This window comes from Eutrigla gurnardus (genome assembly GCF_963514095.1).
Source record: "Eutrigla gurnardus genome assembly, chromosome: 17".
NCBI lineage: Eukaryota > Metazoa > Chordata > Actinopteri > Perciformes > Triglidae > Eutrigla > Eutrigla gurnardus.
The window spans coordinates 17,820,619-17,837,522 of NC_139928.1; the positions used below are offsets into that span (position 1 = coordinate 17,820,619).

The window sequence follows — 16,904 nt, forward strand, 5'->3', positions numbered from 1 at the left end:
AAGGACCGGCCCTGCACATGACACACGGAATGAGATCATTATCGTATTAAATTCGTCTGTGTACTCATCAAATAAAAAGGGACCGTTTCACGTTTCCTCCTGGGAATCACCAGCAGGCCCTTCAGGCATCTTAACGTGTGGAAGCAAACACATGGTGTAACGCACAGATCATCACTTCAAACAATATATTTGGAGACGCTTCTCAGAGAGGGAACTATTTATAATTGAGATGCGATTTCAGCAAGTGGTTGTCAGACAGCGGTGGGTGCAAGTTATCAACAGGTTTCTTCTTCTTCTTCTTCTTCTATAAACGAGGAAGCAAAAAGACGTCTCGCTCTTCTCTCTTCACGGCACTTTCACTCTCCCCTGCAAGGTGAGCCTTTTATTTCCTCTCTCTTACTCGTTTACATGTTTTTATCCCTTAGAAATATTAAAGTGCTGAGTTTGTCAGTTTCAGTGTCTTACGTTCTATTTTTATTTAAATGTATAAATAAAATGCCAACACATTATCAACATAATCAAATAAAGCAATATGTGGTGGAATGTAACTGTACATTTATACAAGTGCTGTATTTATGTACAATTTTGAGGCACTTGAACTTTGTAACGAGTATGTCCATATTGTGGGAAACTTACGGTTACTAAAACACATTAAAATGCTCTTAAATGTAGTCATCATAGTGATAAAAACAGATTATTTTAATAACAGGATTCTGCATAATGAGTACTTTTATTTTTTATGCTTTTATTAAATTTTGAATTTCAGGACTCTTCCTCATAATGGAATATTTATGATTTGGGTATTTCTGCTTTTACTTAAGTAAAGGATTGGTGTACTTTTTCCAGCATTACACAGCTTTGTTATTAGTACAAGATTTAATGTTCTCTAAGTAAATTAATTGTGTTTAACTTTTGCGTCAAAAGGAGTAAAAGTTGGTGGTTGTACTTAGAAATAAATAAGTAAATATAGGCGTGTCATCACTAAATAAAATATACTTTTTTTGTTCTATTGCTATACTTTTATGTCTTGCTTGTTCCTTCTTTGCTCTATATTCAACGATGACACAAATGCTCCCCGAGTCTCATGTTGCAGCAACAATCCCTTTAATCTTACTGACCTATTTCACTTTCTGACCTCACCGGTCAGCGTTGTCCTCTGCCCCTTGGTATTCAAACCTCCAGCGAGGCCGTAAACAGCTCGTAACAGTGAGTGACGGACAAGGAGCCATGTCTGGTCTCACATTGTGGCCAAAGGAGAGATTGGCAGTGAGTTAATTTTAACTTTGGCACATCCGAGTGTCCGGCACCTGTGCTGCAGAGGAAGATGACGGTCAATAGGAACTGTTTGCATACCTCAGCCAAAGGTCAACGAGGAGTTACTCGATCACGTCGTGCCGTGTGGAGTTGTAAAAATTCAAAAGAGGTCTTTGATGCAGACTCAGGACCGGACGGCTTGTTATTATTATGAAGAATGAATGGCAGACAGTTTGGGTTTCAGGCTCAGCTGCAGCTCCTGTCAGAGCCTGAACCGTGGCGGCAGCCTTCAGGGCTGTGGTGTACCCGTAAACTCCAGAGAGAGCTGCAGGAATGAGTCCAAAAAGCCAGAAATGAGTCACCATGTTTGCACGTTCGCAGTGAAATAACGTCCGTGGTTAACACAAGCTTCAGAGATTCAAGGATGTTTTGTTCTATGATATAAAATACATCAATAAATAGCTTTCTTGTGAATTTTGTAGCTTTTAAAGTTGAGCTAATACAACATTTTAAGAGTATCTGTCCTCCATATTTCGATGTATGGGACACTGTGAGGAAATTCATTTGATGTATTAGTAATATTTGATGACTGTGGTAAAGAAAGAGATTGTCACATTGCCTTAAGACCGTGGATATGAAATATTGCTGCACTATATGAATTAACTTACACTTCTACTGAACTACATGCATATTGACATATTAAGGCTATATAGCGTTTGGCAGGCTGAATGTCTACATGCACAGGAGAGACTGAAACTGGGAGCAAGTGTTTAAAAAACTGCCAAAATGATAAAGTGAAGGAAGATTGACTCGACACTGCAATCCGGTTGTTGAGGATTGATTTCCTTGTGGGATTATCAATTCCCCGAGGTGAACAGATGGCCGACAACTCAACAAGAAAACAGGCAGACAGGGAAGCCAGTTATTCAGTCAGTGCTCTTATTTAAAATGTCTTATTTTCTATATTTTCATTCAAGACATCACCAAAACTCGCCGTTTATTCATCCGCTTTGAATAGAGGTAGCATTCATCCCACGTAAAGTCCTGATTCTTACTCTTCTAGTGTGAAAGAAGTCTCTAAGGTAGATGTGTGATTCATAACTCTCCAACAGAAAACAAGTCGGAGAGATGAGAGAGGATATAACGTTAGCAACCAGCTGAGTGTACTTGTGTTTGTCCGAGGGCGACCGGTGTTCGGTGAGTGGTGTTCAGGCTGGAATCCGTCTCGGTGATAGGAGGCTTTACGTGGCTTTTAGTCTGATAAAAATAGAGAGCACTACAACGTCAAGCTGAAAGGCAGCTGTGTGTTTGAGGGGGAACATCTTCCACAACAATGAATACAAAAAGAAATGCCATTGTTAAACAAATACTCTTAAATAAAGTTTTCTTGTGGCTTTCAACTTGGCCCAAATGAATATGAAGACCCTTTATTTGTGAGTGACAGGTTATGTTTCTATTGATCCTCACAAATGTGCACCAGATATATGATTTAAGATTATTTTAGTTAAGTGCACAGCTACTTTCCACAGGATCCATGTCCTTTCACTTCATTTCTCTATTTACAGGGATAATCCTAAATTCTTTAATTTTCAAATGTTTGATTTGCTTTACTTATTTTACTTTGACTCCAAAAATAGTTTATTTTGGACCATAAATATTTCAGCTACAACATTGTAGTATTACTACTTTTAAATATCAGAGCGGTCTACTTCTTCCACCAAGGTAACATCACATATGGGCCCTCAGCTCACTTTTTCCCCAGGGGCCCCAGACACATTCATCAAGCTATGTAGCTGTGCTACAGGTGATACAGCAGGAAAAAAACACAACCCTGAATAATAAGCTCCACTGGTGAATGCATAAAGACAACAAAAACACCGCCTCATTAACTTTACACCCTCAGAGGAAAGTTGACCCTTCCTCCTCCCGGGCGTCCACACTTCACGTCCAGCAAAGTCTCGCGTGATTTGAGCGTAGCGAGGGATAGCATCCTGAGCTAACTGTGTCCATCGATCGTTAAAGCTCGATGCCGCTAAAACACACACATTTAGCACAATTGACAAACGCGCAGAGGCATGTTTGGGTATATCTAATGGCGACGGACACATCAGTCCGAGCGCCTGGTATCTTCTAAAAGGAGCGGCGCGTCTGTTTTGCTGGCCGTAGCTATTTAACGTTTCCGCTGCTAACAGGCTAGGTTGCTAACATCCGCCTAACGCTCGTACGGTAAAAACCAAGGAGTTCAACCAGGAAGGAGGTACTGAAGAGCAGCTTGGCCTCAGAGGTTATCTACTCTACTCCTGCAAACGTTTGTTCATAAAAACGTCCAGTCTTGTGAAACGGAAAAAAGGGTAATTGAAACTTCCTTTTGTACCGAAGCTGATAGTTGAAGTCGGTTAGCTTTAACTGCTTTTGCTAGTAACGTTAAGCATGTCGGTAATTTCAGTGGCGATCGATTTAGTCGGTTTTATTGGACTTTAGCATTGATTACAGTGCTGTTTGTTAAGTAAAGCTAGCTTAACGCTGTTTTTACACCATTTTGTGTGTGGGGGTAGCAGCGGGGGACAGGTAACGTAACCGTACGTTACATTGCACGTCGCCTTACATAGTGATTGTTAACACAGTTAACTAGCTTACCGGTATACAACCAGAATTACCTAGTTAACTATTACACTGAGTGGATTGTGTCGGTGACGTGTATATCCGGTGGTGGAAGAAGTATTCAGATATTTAACCTGAGTAAAAATAGCATTACTACAGTGTAAATACTCAGATATAAATAACGTTACATGTCCTGCATTCTCTAATACATATACAGAAAATAAATTAAAAGTATTCTTTGTGCAGTGGCCTATTTCATAACATATTCAAGGGTTATAATTATTGATGTATAAATATACATTACTTAAATGTTGCAGCTGGTAGAGAAGAGGCTATTGTTTAATATACGGCTGTGTAGCTTAATGCATTATAATACATCAGAATGTATTCGTTTATTTACTATTTGGATTAATACACTCTACATCTACAGTAGATGGAGTCAAAGGTACAACGTTGGCTTCCAAAATGTAGTGGAGTAGAAGTAGTACAAGGAAATGCAAATATTTGTGCAAAATATCTGTACCTCGACATCGTACTCAAATACAGATGTATTTTGCGATATATTCACCACTGGTAATACATCTACAATAGTTATTATTGTATTATAGTTAGTTATTAAACAGATATATGATGCTGGATTTTCAAATATAACCCATGGGGATCAATATTGAAATACTACATTGTATGCACTTTCAAGAGCTTGACCCTAACTAAAACCAAACGCCCACAAGTAATGTCTTCTTGTGGCTTTTAGCTTTCAACATGGCCCAAATTAATAAAGAGACCTTTTTTAGTCTAACTTTAGGGAATCACATTGTTATATAAACACCAGACTTTTTTGTCTGAGCCCAGTGTTGGGTTTTTCAGGATTGTGAGTTTCACAGGTATTTCTTCCAGTTACAACGTGTCTTGTGAGTTTGTTTGGATAGTGCATTACCCCTCTTTAAACATCAACCCCCCAGAACCAGTCTAGCAACTTTTCAGGGTAGAACTGAACCAGTAAAGTATCAGTAACGACATCATTCAGAGCAAACATGTGATAAAGGACGAAAGTGTTACATATTTAAATGTAACTAGGTGTGAATGTCTATTTAAATAGAGATGTTTTTCAGGAAGTACAGCTGTAGAGAATTTCAAAGATCTTTGCCAGTGATGAAATGGAATAATCTGAAATACTGATTCTTACTTTTGCTCCAATTTTGTCTTTTGATGTCGAGGGGAGAGCTGGGCTTTTGTAGCATGCAGGAGATAATGTGGTGAAAGTCAACTCACTGATGCGTCTCCCAGTAATTATTATTCAGGGCGCCATACATGAAGTCTGCAGGCAAGCACATTCAGAGATGATGCCATGAATTCTAAAAACTCTTAAAATACCTAATTGTTGCCCAATAATGGAATAAAAGCAGGCTTGCTTGATGAGACAGATGTTTCCCTTGCATAACGTGGTACTAAAATGGTTGAGATACCTCATCAACAAAACAGGAGGGCAAAGGCATGCAAAGAGGTACCTTTTTATTATGGGCATTCAAAGTTCAAGGCACATCAGAAGAGCAACAAGAGCCTTTTGTGGTCAATAAAACACTTAAGTGGTCTGCTTTAGATTTGGACAGGCAGGGGGAGCCCTGTATGAGTAGGTAGCAACCATTGTTTGACACATAGCAACCGTTGTCCCATCAACAGCCATTCCACAACATTTGCTGAAAAAGACACTATTATGCATTTTATTGAGATCTCAAAGGGAATTATGAATAAGTACTCTGACCTCCATTTTGTAGAAGAGATGCATAAAGAATAAAGCATTTTTTGGGGGGGTATATCTTTGCAACAACAAAAAAGCAGCAAGAGAGACCAATGCTGCTAAATTGGTGTTGCTAATTTTATATTTATATTTTGCCCCCAGGCAGAAATGGCATAAAGATAAAGAAAATTACTTTTCTCTTTCTGAAGAGCTGGGATGAAATAAGTGATGCCATGTTGCACATGCAGATGTTTATTTTTCAGTTAGTGTTGATTCAGTAGTTTGCTTGGGGGTCAGTGTCATTTAACTGAGGCACTGTTTGTTTAGTAAGTTAGGGCTGGGCGTTCAATTGAAGCTATGATACTTTTTTGTAGTTACTTAACAAAAAAGATCGTAATCGTACTTTATATGAATACTGTATTGTACTGTATAGGAAATTTACAGTATCACAATGTTCCCATGATCGCATAACTTCATAGCACCTACCCACAGAGCTGATTGTGCAGCTTAAACTAGACTCATTGTTTGATTAATTTTATTGTAAAGACGTCAAATTTACAGAATCTGATTCCTGTCCTCGACTGTATCCTGTTAAATTATGGGTTATATTTTTGGATTGCAGCACTATTTATGTTGGTTGACGTTGAGCCAGCCCTCACTCCTCTTCAGCAGCAGCCTTCACATCTCGCTGCACAGAAGTCCAACCTGTCTCACGTTGCTGCCGGCTCATGTGCTCGTGTTTACATGCTGCTCCAGCTGTCTGCTCCAGTGTTAATGCTAACCTGTTGGTCTCCGTGTATTACCACTGTATTGGTTTTGACATTTCAAGGTCATGTGGGGCTTTAGGGGCAGCTGATGGCAGGCTTCAAAGCAGCTACGTGTGGAGGTCTTGGTGTTGAGGGGGGGGGCTAGGTGTCATGTACGCTGTGCAGTCCCAGCCGCTCTACACATTATGTACAATCCTGATGAACATGGAGGATTTGTTTAAATTTTTTCGCCATGAACGTCAAGTAAAACCTATTCAACTCACTTGTTTTCTCCTCATGTTTTTTAGGAAATAAATATTTGCACTGCCCCCTAAGTGCAAAGATGTCAAAGGCTCCGGATTCCCCAGCTCGGTCCCGCTCCAGATCGAGGTCCAGATCTTACTCCAGATCTCACTCTAGAGGCCGTTCCCGCTCAAGATCCAGGAAACGTCGCTATAGGTAAATCCAGCTTGCTGTTTCTGACATTAATCTACATCTTTACCTTTTTTTTTGTTACTCATGCGGTGAATATTTTTTAAAGGCTATCTTGTGCATGGACAGCTACAAATACAAATTTGTTATATGATTAAGGTCATTAATTACTTAGTATATTTGTGAAAGTGGTGGCTATATAGTCTCTGCTTTAACAGCCTATTTTTTTCTGTATACATTCTATCACAAATGTCAATTGAAGACTTCAAGTTTGAAAATGGAAATAATCTGGAGGTGTTAGAAAAAAGTGAGATTACCCGAGGCTCAAGACCACATAATCAAATGATTAAATCTGGTAGGGTTTTGATTAGTGATAAAAAGATGCCAGTTATGTAGTTGATGTGTTATTGATATTAACTCTAGGTAAATTAACATTTAATGTTAACCAACAATAAAGAAAATATGACGTTATCTCCTTATTGTTCTTCGTTTCCTCTTAATTTGCATAAATGCTTGGAGAAACATTTGCATCCGCTCACCTTTTTTCTAGTTAACAATCTCCAGTCACCTGTATTTGTGACACATGTTACAGTTTCAACCAATATATCCAATATAATGTTTTTATTTATTTAATGTCTAAGGTAGGGAGTGCTTCCCATGCTTGCTGCCTTGTTGTTATCAGTCCATGTGTGTGTTCAGAGGCTCAGAGTTAAACAGTGAGTTGTTGGAGTGGATCTTTTTCCTTGAGAAGAAAATGCTACACTGCAGGTCAATGATTGAATTGAAAAAGGAGTAGAGAGCGAGTACTCTTGGCCTTGTCGTGTCTTCCTCCCCCTTTACTGCCTCCTCCCTCTGGATTAGAGCAGGTTGTGTCCTGGGTTTGCCCTCTGTCCAACGTGTAAATTAAAGCCACACAGACTGTCTTGCTCGTGGGAATATACACTGGCTTTTGCTCCGAGTCCGATGGAAAGGTACAAGCGCTCTGTAGTTGGCATGTAATTGTAACACAGGTCACAAGGACAGCTGCAGTGTTAACTTTGTGTTTAAAGTCACATTTCTTTACATTTCTTGAGAATAGGAAGATTGCTTTTGGATGTCTTTTTTTGTAGTCCTTCTTAGGTGAAGCTACATTTTGCAGTTTTGTAGTTTTCGTATTTGCAGATATAATTTAATAAGTTTGCTGTCAAATCATGTATTTTGTCTTCTAGTCGAAATCACACTGAGCTCTGTTGCATCGTTCTCACTTCAGAGTTATTTCAGTGTAGCTGCTTGCTGAAAGCTGCTAGAAATTGTTGGAGATGTGGTGCTCAGTGCTCAGCTCAAATACTTCCTACTCCTCACTGAGCTTACATCGCCCCCTGTTGACGGTGGGCAGTAGTGGGTCTCTGTTTCCTTTCAAGGCAACCCAAATTAGGGGTTTGAGGCCCAAAGGGGACACTGTGTATACCTGGGGGTCCACAATAAAAGAGGTTTTGAGAAGTTGTCATAGGCTTCATCTGCTAATCAGATAACTGAATAATCAGAAATGCAAAGTATAACCACCAGGTGACGCTACAGGATCTCTAGAAGGAAGAAAAAATTAGAAGAGACCAGAGTAAGAAAACATAACAATTTATAGCAACTGCAGCAGACTACATGCATCAGAGAAAATACAAAAACTAGATCAGTTTCAAGAGAGCCCCTACACCAATGGATAATTTAGTGGTTTGATCCTCGCCCCCCGAGATGCATTATTACGTTTTATGTAGGAGACGTGAGACGACAGATGTAGTTTTCTGGCTTCAGTCTTGTTGCTCTTGATTTCCAAAATAGTGTGAGGTTATGACCGATGCTTTGCACTCGGTAACATAATCTTTCATCTTGTGTCTTTTCTCTCTCCTCTCTCATCCAGCTCCCGCTCTCGTTCCCGCTCTCGCTCTCACTCTCCGTCCTACAGAAACTATCCCAGCAGGGACTACCAGAACAACAGAGGTGGGTTCAGAGGCTACAACCGAGGCTACCGGAGGCCCTTCCACTACCGTGGCAGAAACAGAGGCTATCATGCACGTGGCCATTACCAGAACAGGGGAGGAGGCTATGGCTATAAGGCCAATTGGCAGGGTGGTGGTGGTGGTGGTGGCGGCGGCGGCGGCGGTGGTGGAGGCGGCGGCGGAGGATGGCACGATCGCCACCATGACCAGGACCACCACTCTCACAGCCCTAGGAGGGGGCGCTCCCGCTCCCGCTCCCGCACACCCAAGAAGCGCTCAGGCAGCCGGAGTCGCTCCCACTACTCTGACCGCTCGTCTTCGCGGGGGTCTCGTCGCTCCAGGCGCTCCAGCTACTCCTCACGATCCGGCTCCTCATCACCACGTCGTCGCAGCAGCAAGAGCAAGCCGGCCACCAAGGATGTAAAGGACAAGCCAGAAAGTCGAGGAGAGAAATCGGGTCAGGGAGCAGACGGCACGTCCATCGAGAAGGCATCAGGAGGCAAATGGATTGACTATGACACCAGCCCTAAACGAATCAGCCCAGAGATGGAAAAAGAGGGCACCTCCACTGATCCTGACGGCAAAGTGCCAGAGAGTGGTGGTCCTATGTGGAAAACCATCGGCACCGTGTCCCCTCCAGGAAAGAGCCCTTCAAAGTCCGGACAAACGGCCTCCTTCAGTGGCTTTGGTTTCTTCTCAAAGGACGATGCCAAGTGTGGAGACAAGACTGCGATCTCTGCAGCCTTCAAAAAGTAAGTCTGTTACATTTGTACTCATTTAAATTTAATCACATGGGTTTTTCTTTTTAATCTTTCTAACAGATTATAAACTGTATTGTTCTTTCAAACATGTTTAGCCTTTTTCAAAGATCCCCGGAGGAATACAGGTTAAAAAGGAAAACATAAGACTCCAGATTTTAAGTGCAATGAGAATGTAGCCGGCTATTGAGGAAGTTGTATGAAACCCCACTTACTTAGGACGGTTGTGGTTACGTGAGTATGATTATTACACGTGAGTCCTGATCTGTACCTTTTGCTTTTTTTAAATTTGAATTGTCTTATTTCATATAACTGATGAAAATTAAAGCCTGCAGCTTTCTAGCAGTCACATTGTAGCTGCTGCAGCTACTCTCTGGTGCATTTAGGATTATCTTTTGTTCAGGAACTGCTGTGTTTATATTTAAGAATAATTTGACTGATACTGAAAAGCCGGCACGGTACATTAATACTGAAAATTACCTTGTTGCCATTAAAAAACAGCTTTTCTGATCCTAGCATTTTAAGGCAAAGATAAGGATTTAAGAGTTATTTAAAAATACAGAGCAATAATTCTCTTTTACACACATGAACATTTTTGGCACAGTCCAACTGGCAACATGTAATTAGTTCTTGGGGACTAAGACTATATAAGTCATTCTCTCAACAGCTTTTCCTTGCATTATAACAGTGTAACAGAAACATACATGTGCGTTAGCACCTTGTCAGTTTGGTGCAAGGAAGCCAAAGAGATAAGACCTACAAGAGCAGGAAACAAGTTAACAATCAGATAAACAACAGTCTAAATGCAGTTTCACCATTGGTTTGTAAGCTTGCCCATCCTCAGTGTGTATTACATTTTCCTTTTTGTGAGAATATGTTGTCTTATTTCCTCTTTCATTGTTCATCTCAGTCTGAAGGGTTATTAAAATAAGCATATTAGTTGTGTGTATGGCATTGCAGGTACTAAAGCTAAGTTTGGTTCCCGTTTAAGGTTCTTGGCTGAGAACAAAAACAAGAATTCTGCTGAAAAGGAGAACGGTCGTGATAAAGAGCCGAGCAGCTCAGACAGAGAACAAGAGAAAGGAAGGAAAACCGGAGACTCTTTCAACATGTCATCGTCTTCTTTAAGTGACTCCAAAGAAGACAAGACCCTGCCTTTCTTTGACGCTGGAGAAGAGGAGTTCCTCAAGTCTCACGGGCTGAAAGAGGGGGACATAGAGGAGGACGAGGACTTCAAGAGTGCCCTCACAGCTCGGGATATATTCGGGAAATGGGGGGATGAGCCAAGCTATTCAACGTCCTACCCATCGGCTAAAGAGAAAATCCGTAGAGGCGCTGAAGAGGCAGAGCCCGTGGATCACATGGAGGAGGAGATGTACCGAAGCCGCAAGCACACCTCCAAGAAAGAGGAGAAGGCCAAGAAGAAGGAGAAGAAAGAAAAGGAGAAGTCCAGAAGGAGTCCGTCCCCTCCCGCAACTTCCAGAGAGAAGGAGCGGCCGTTGTTTCCCGGAGCTTTCCCTCATCGCGAGGAGTCACCTGTACGACACATGTCTGCTTCAAGGGATGACTTTGAACACAAAATCCCTTCTGTAGATGAAGTGCCCAGGTATGTGTGTTCATAACTGATCATATGCATGACACTGCAATATTATCGTACTGGATTCCTGACCTCTTCTGTCCCCCCAGCTCCTCCGTGTCCAAAGAGCGCCTCATGCCCCGAGAACTGCTGAATCCCACTAAGAAAGATCCAGAGTTCCGTTCCATTTTCCAGCACGTTCAGTCGGCACAGCTCCGCCGCAGCCCCTCTGAGCTGTTCGCTCAGCACATAGTCTCAATCGTGCACTACATCAAAGGTAAAGTATGATGTGTGCTGGTGATGTCCGGCCTCCACAGACTGGAGATAACAAGACAACAGGAGTTTGGACAGTTGACGACATCCACCGGACATTTCATTACATATTCGTTACCACGGCTGGTGCCACTGTGTGTGGAATAATAGTCTGTTGCTCTTTATTTGCAGCTCAACACTTCCAATCCTCAGACATGTCTTTAAGTGAGCGGTTTGCCATGTACCAAAGAAAAGCTGCGGAGGTAGAAATGATGAAACCAAGGAAGAGCCCAGAAATCCACAGGTATCGACAACGTCTAATCCTCTGATCTGGAGTGATCTCACCTTAAATAATGACCTGTTATTGACATCAGGGCGTTTTCCCTCCCGTCTTAGGAGAATCGATGTTTCCCCCAGTGCATTTAAGAGGCACTCTCACCTGTTTGAGGATATGGAGGAGACGAGCTACAAGGTGACCCGCCATTTTGAAATTTGACGTGTTTGGAACAAGCAAATTTGAGACGATCCAAAGCAGCAGTGTTCAGCTTTGTGCTTTTCTTTCAAAGGATGCATATTTCTAAATCAAAAGAGCCCAATTGTGTTTTGTAAGTGCCGAGCGAGCCCCCCAGCCTATGAGATATGGTTATTGATTGGGTATGTACGAACCCAAGCAAAGGCTAAAAGGAAGTGAATTAAGATCCTGAGTCCGAGCCTCTCAAGGGACGCTTATCAGTGCCTTTACCTTGTAAGTATTTTTCTTAAAAAGAAAAAAATCAAGCTACCAAAAAACTGTGAAATTTAATTTATTTGAATATGATACATGCATGCTGCTGGTTTCCACACATACTTTTATATTAAATAGTGAATTTAGTCATTTATTTTAAATAATATTCTGTATTAATCTGTATTTTTTTATGCATTAGTACCCATCACAGTCATGTCATGTGTAATGTAAGAATTGTCAGTATTCACATTTTGTCTTAACCACTAGAGGGATCACAATACTTAATATATGCGGTGCATCTTTGTTTGTTTTCATTTGTTTTTTCACGTTTACCAAATAATTTATAGCATTTATGAATCTGTCCATCACTGTTTCAAACAGCTGGGTTAGTGGTCAATAATTTATATTTCTGCAGGATCCAAGTAAAAAGTTCAAAGGCGACGTGATGGACCTTCGTCTGGATATTGAAAGACGTAAGAGGTTTGCCGGGAAGGAGTTCAAGCGTGAAGGAGGCAGGAGCCCGGGAGGCTCCCGAGGGCCGAGCAGAGAGAAGTCCTCTGAGAAATCTGGGAAACACCACAAGAAATCCAAGTACGTTCAAGCGGTTTCCCTCTAGAGAGGTTGTTACAATTCCGTCTACAAATCAGCAACAAGGCAATAGGGAACACGATGTTTGGAAGAGCGGTTTCTCTTGTTACTATGATTCCATGTTGGAATGTTAACAGCAGCAGAGTGAGCTACACAACCACCACCTCCCCCAGCACAGTTGGCTTTGTGCCCATTGATTTCTACAGTTGATTGCTTTGCTAGACTAAATGTATTGAAAGATAACAGTGAGGCGATAGGATGGATGAGAAATATCTTTGTGTTTCCTGTAACCACTTGAAAATGTATGTGTTCTTGTGGTTCAGTGATGGAAAACGTAGAAAATCTGAATCAGCAGTCGGTCTATTGTCAAGTAGGTTTTTACATATGAGGAATTAGTATTGGTGGTTTGGTGCAGCAGTCACAATAAACATGATGGATGTGTGTTTTAAAATAAAAGGAGCTGTATAGTGTTTAGAGTCAGGGATGTGCATAATGTTTTTTTCTTATCTTTGGCTGCTTATTTTAAGATTCAAGCACAGGTTGAATATTGGTGAAGGAGCTTGTGCAAAAAAAAAAATGACATGAGAAAATACATCCATATTTCATGTATAAGACAGCACTTATTTTCATGAAACTTCAAGATGACCTTTTCTCTTCTTCCCATTCCTTTAGTGTGTTATATAGTTTTTTTTGTGCATGAAAAATGTCTTCTCGTCCAAAGGGAGTTGCCCTCCCTCACACAAACACTGCTCCTGAACTGTTTCAACCGCCTCAATTGAAATCTTGTTTCTTCTGCAAAGTGGTGATGTCACCAAGTAAACCCTTTTGTAAATAACTGTCCAGCCGCTAGTTAGTCACGCTCTCAATCAAAGCTAGTAAGAGAACATGGAGTCGCTACGTTGAGAAGATTTCTGCTGTGGAAGTCATGATGCTGCTGCAGCTCAGCCTGATGGCAAAATAAAGCACTTTTGGAGCATGCTCTAGCCGTAGCCTGAAAAACAAGTATGCTCCAGAAAACTAGCATAGCTCCCCTTTAAGGGCATTGGTTTTATATATACATAAACCTTCCACAACCTGCGCATTATACATTCAAACTGTTTTGACACAATTTTTGCCTGCATTGTTTTCTGCCACTCACATCCAACCTTGATGTTTGTGCTCACAGGAAGGGTAAGAAGAAACGGGATCGCTCTCCGTCCTCCTCTTCCTCCTCATCCTCTCCGTCCCCGTGTCCTCCTCCTTTCAGAGGGAAAGAGTTCATGGGAGGAGAGGGGATGGAGCAATCGGAGGAGGGCTACAGTCACTCACGTTACCCTCCACGAGACTACAGTGGGCCCGGAGAAAGGGGCCCCTATGAGGGCCACAACGCAGAGAGAGGCCGAGGCCGGGGTGGCTTTGTAAGTGCTCGTCCGTTCTTTGTTTATCTCTTCTGCTGAATTGGGTTTGTTTGTTTTTTGTCACTGAGCTACTGACATCTCATCTTCTTGCAATTCTTTGTCCTAATGGCATCACCATAGACTGCGCTTCTCTGCTCTGTTCCTTCCTCCTAATGCTAAGGAACATAATGTGGATGATGATGATGATGATGATGATGATAATGATGATGACACTATCATACATATTCCATGCACTACCTGATTTTTATGAAGGTAATGTAGCGTAAATGAGTGGACCCTCACCTCATCACTTAACAAATGCCTGATTTCCATCAGAATGGCTTTTTCTCTGTGTGTTCTGTCGGTCTTATCGCCCCCTGGGTCAAATTGTGTTTACTTTACTCTGGCTTGGACCCCAAAAAGTACAGATAATGATAAATATTGTTCCATTATATCTTAGAAAATGTGTTTTGTTCCCTTGACTGCGAGTTTAAATCCACCGTTGTTGTTTTAATTTCAGTTCCCCAGAGTCAGAGGGAGAGGGTGGAACAGGGGAAATTACCCAGGCAACAGCAGCAATGGAAACCCTGCCAATGTGAATCCTGCAGTGCGCCCTCCAGAGGAGGAGTGGGACCCTGAATACACTCCCAAGAGCAGGAAGTACTACCTGGTGAGCCTCTGGAGCTACTGATTCATTTAATGGCACACATAACATTTTGACAGTAGGATAATATCATTATATATGAAGATGATTGTTTTAAACTAATCTAAAAACTGTTGTATTTATTCAACATTTTAAGCCTTTTTTCCCCTTTTTCAATACATATAAAGAAGTTTTAAGTCAGTCCAGAGGTGAGTTTTTAGGGGGCAGCACTCAACTTAATGTTGTGTGAAAGACTTCTGAGTCTCACCTTTAACGTTGCCTTTCAGCATGATGATCGTGATGGCGAGAAAACCTGGGTAGACAACCGTGGGAGAGGTCGGGGTTCCTTCCTGCCTCGCCGGGGTCGCTTCGTCTACCGTAAGGGGGGCAGCAGCCCGAAGTGGACCCACGACATGTTCCAGGGAGGACAGGAGGGGGAGATGGGAGACGACAACACAGAAGTAGACCGCAAAGAAACCAAGAATACTGGAGACGCCCCCACCCAGAAGCAGTAGAACCAACCCACCACCATCGTCATCATCTACGTGTTCACGAGTCGTTAGTGTCCCAGCGGCTACAGCGTTGAGGGGTTCGTGTTTGTTTTCCCCTCCACATCATCTCATTAGTTAACAGTTAAAAAATCAGTTCAATGTGTTTGAGCCTTCTCACAGTTAAAGTGAAGAAAGAACGGCCTTGAAGGAAGAGCAGCACTCTTTACTTTTTCTACATGACGTTAGCTTCATTTCAGAGCGTTTTTTTTTTTTTATGTAAAGGTGACTTTGTTTCTGCAGCTGGTCGACTACATTGTATCGTTTTAAGGGAGAAAATAATGAGGCAACAAAGATGAATAGAATCTGAAAATGTGACTACGAAATGCATTTGTGCCTTAGAAAATACATAGAAATAATAATACACGTGTAATCCGTTTTGAAGGTACAGCCTGGCTATGAGAGGTACAACTGGGCCTGTTTCAGTGCTAGAAGGCATACGATGATTTCAATCTTCTTGTTTTTCTTTCTTCGTTTTCCGGGCTGTGATGAATCTCTGATGTTGCTGCATGAAGCGTTCGATTCATCCCTCGCTCCTCGGGACCAATCGGTAGTGGCCTCAGGGCTCAAGATCGTCAAATAGTCACATAAAAAAGTCACTATTTTGTGATGAACCCCCCCCCCCCCAAACAGTTGATGTTGTCACTTTATATTACTTTTTCATAGTGCCACTTCGTGTGTGTGTGTGTGTGTGTGTGTGTGTGTGTGTGTGTGTGTGTGTGTGTGTGTGTGTGTGTGTGTGTGTGTGTGTGTGTGTGTGTGTGTGTGTGTGTGTGTGTGTGTGTGTGTGTGTGTGTGTAAAAGAAGTGTAACGTAAAGAATTTGGCACCAAGGTTTTCTGCCTCTATTAATTAGGTAAGTGGCTCCCTTTTGTTTAGACTTTTAATTAAAAAAAAGTAGTTATTACAAAAAGGTAATACACGTATAGGATTATAAGACATAAATTATTGTGATCTTAACATCTTGGGGGAGGGAAAAAGTAAAAATGGTTCCTTTTTAATACAAAAGTTGAGAGTTCAGACAATCTGAACGGGAAGAGAAACCCTAAAATTTGAGACGTTTGTTTAAACAAACGTGTAATTTTTAAGAGAATTTGACGCCAACTAGCGGAACTAGTTCTGGGAATCTCACTGTGCTGCTTCATCCCACTTTTGACTGTACATACTGCATGTTTGAAACAAAACTGTAGGACTTTTTGTTTTTGTCTCATCTGAAGCTGAAACTTTTGTACTGTTCTTTAGAGCTTTGGAGTACTTTGTCTTTTAATTTTCAATAAATCTTTTCTTTGATTTCAGGGCAATTCTGTGAGCTATTGTTGAGGTCTTGACAGAAACGTTAGGTGGTTCACTGTGTTGACTCGTTTGGGCTCAATTGCAGTAAAAATTGATGATCGCATAATCAAACATCTTTTAAAAAAATGTCTCACATTATCACCCAATATGAAAATAGCGAAGATGTAACTTTTAGCCACAAACTGTGACAGATTAACCATAAGGCATTTTAGGGCTGCAACTTTTGATTACTTTCGTTAGCAATTCATTTGTCTATTGTGTTTCATTATTTGTTTATAAAATATCAAAGTAGTAAAAAAAAAAAAAAAGTAACAGATACTGTATATTTCTTTGTCTGTGAACAATGTTGGAAAATGTGTGGATGTTGTGGTATTTCTACTTGAGTGGTAGGACGATGTGACATATG

General features: G+C 41.3%; 1 protein-coding gene across 3 annotated transcripts; it reads left to right on the top strand.

The window, feature by feature from the left end:
* Positions 1 to 241: 241 nt before the first annotated feature.
* Positions 242 to 16,495, top strand: thrap3b (thyroid hormone receptor associated protein 3b). Of its 3 annotated transcripts, none has more exons than XM_084031775.1 (11): positions 242 to 373; positions 6,648 to 6,798; positions 8,663 to 9,493; positions 10,491 to 11,105; positions 11,186 to 11,352; positions 11,520 to 11,631; positions 11,724 to 11,799; positions 12,467 to 12,642; positions 13,805 to 14,036; positions 14,536 to 14,685; positions 14,946 to 16,495. In XM_084031775.1, the coding sequence occupies exons 2-11, from the start codon at positions 6,683 to 6,685 to the stop codon at positions 15,171 to 15,173; spliced, it is 2,703 nt and encodes a 900-aa protein (XP_083887901.1). In that variant the 5' UTR covers positions 242 to 373; positions 6,648 to 6,682; the 3' UTR covers positions 15,174 to 16,495. The 3 variants fall into 3 exon arrangements, 2 of the variants coding, with proteins under 2 accessions (XP_083887901.1, XP_083887900.1); XR_014598619.1 differs by lacking the exons at positions 242 to 373; positions 14,946 to 16,495 and adding exons at positions 3,231 to 3,605; positions 14,157 to 14,288 and having other exon boundaries at positions 14,536 to 14,674; XM_084031774.1 differs by lacking the exon at positions 242 to 373 and adding an exon at positions 3,233 to 3,605.
* Positions 16,496 to 16,904: the final 409 nt, after the last annotated feature.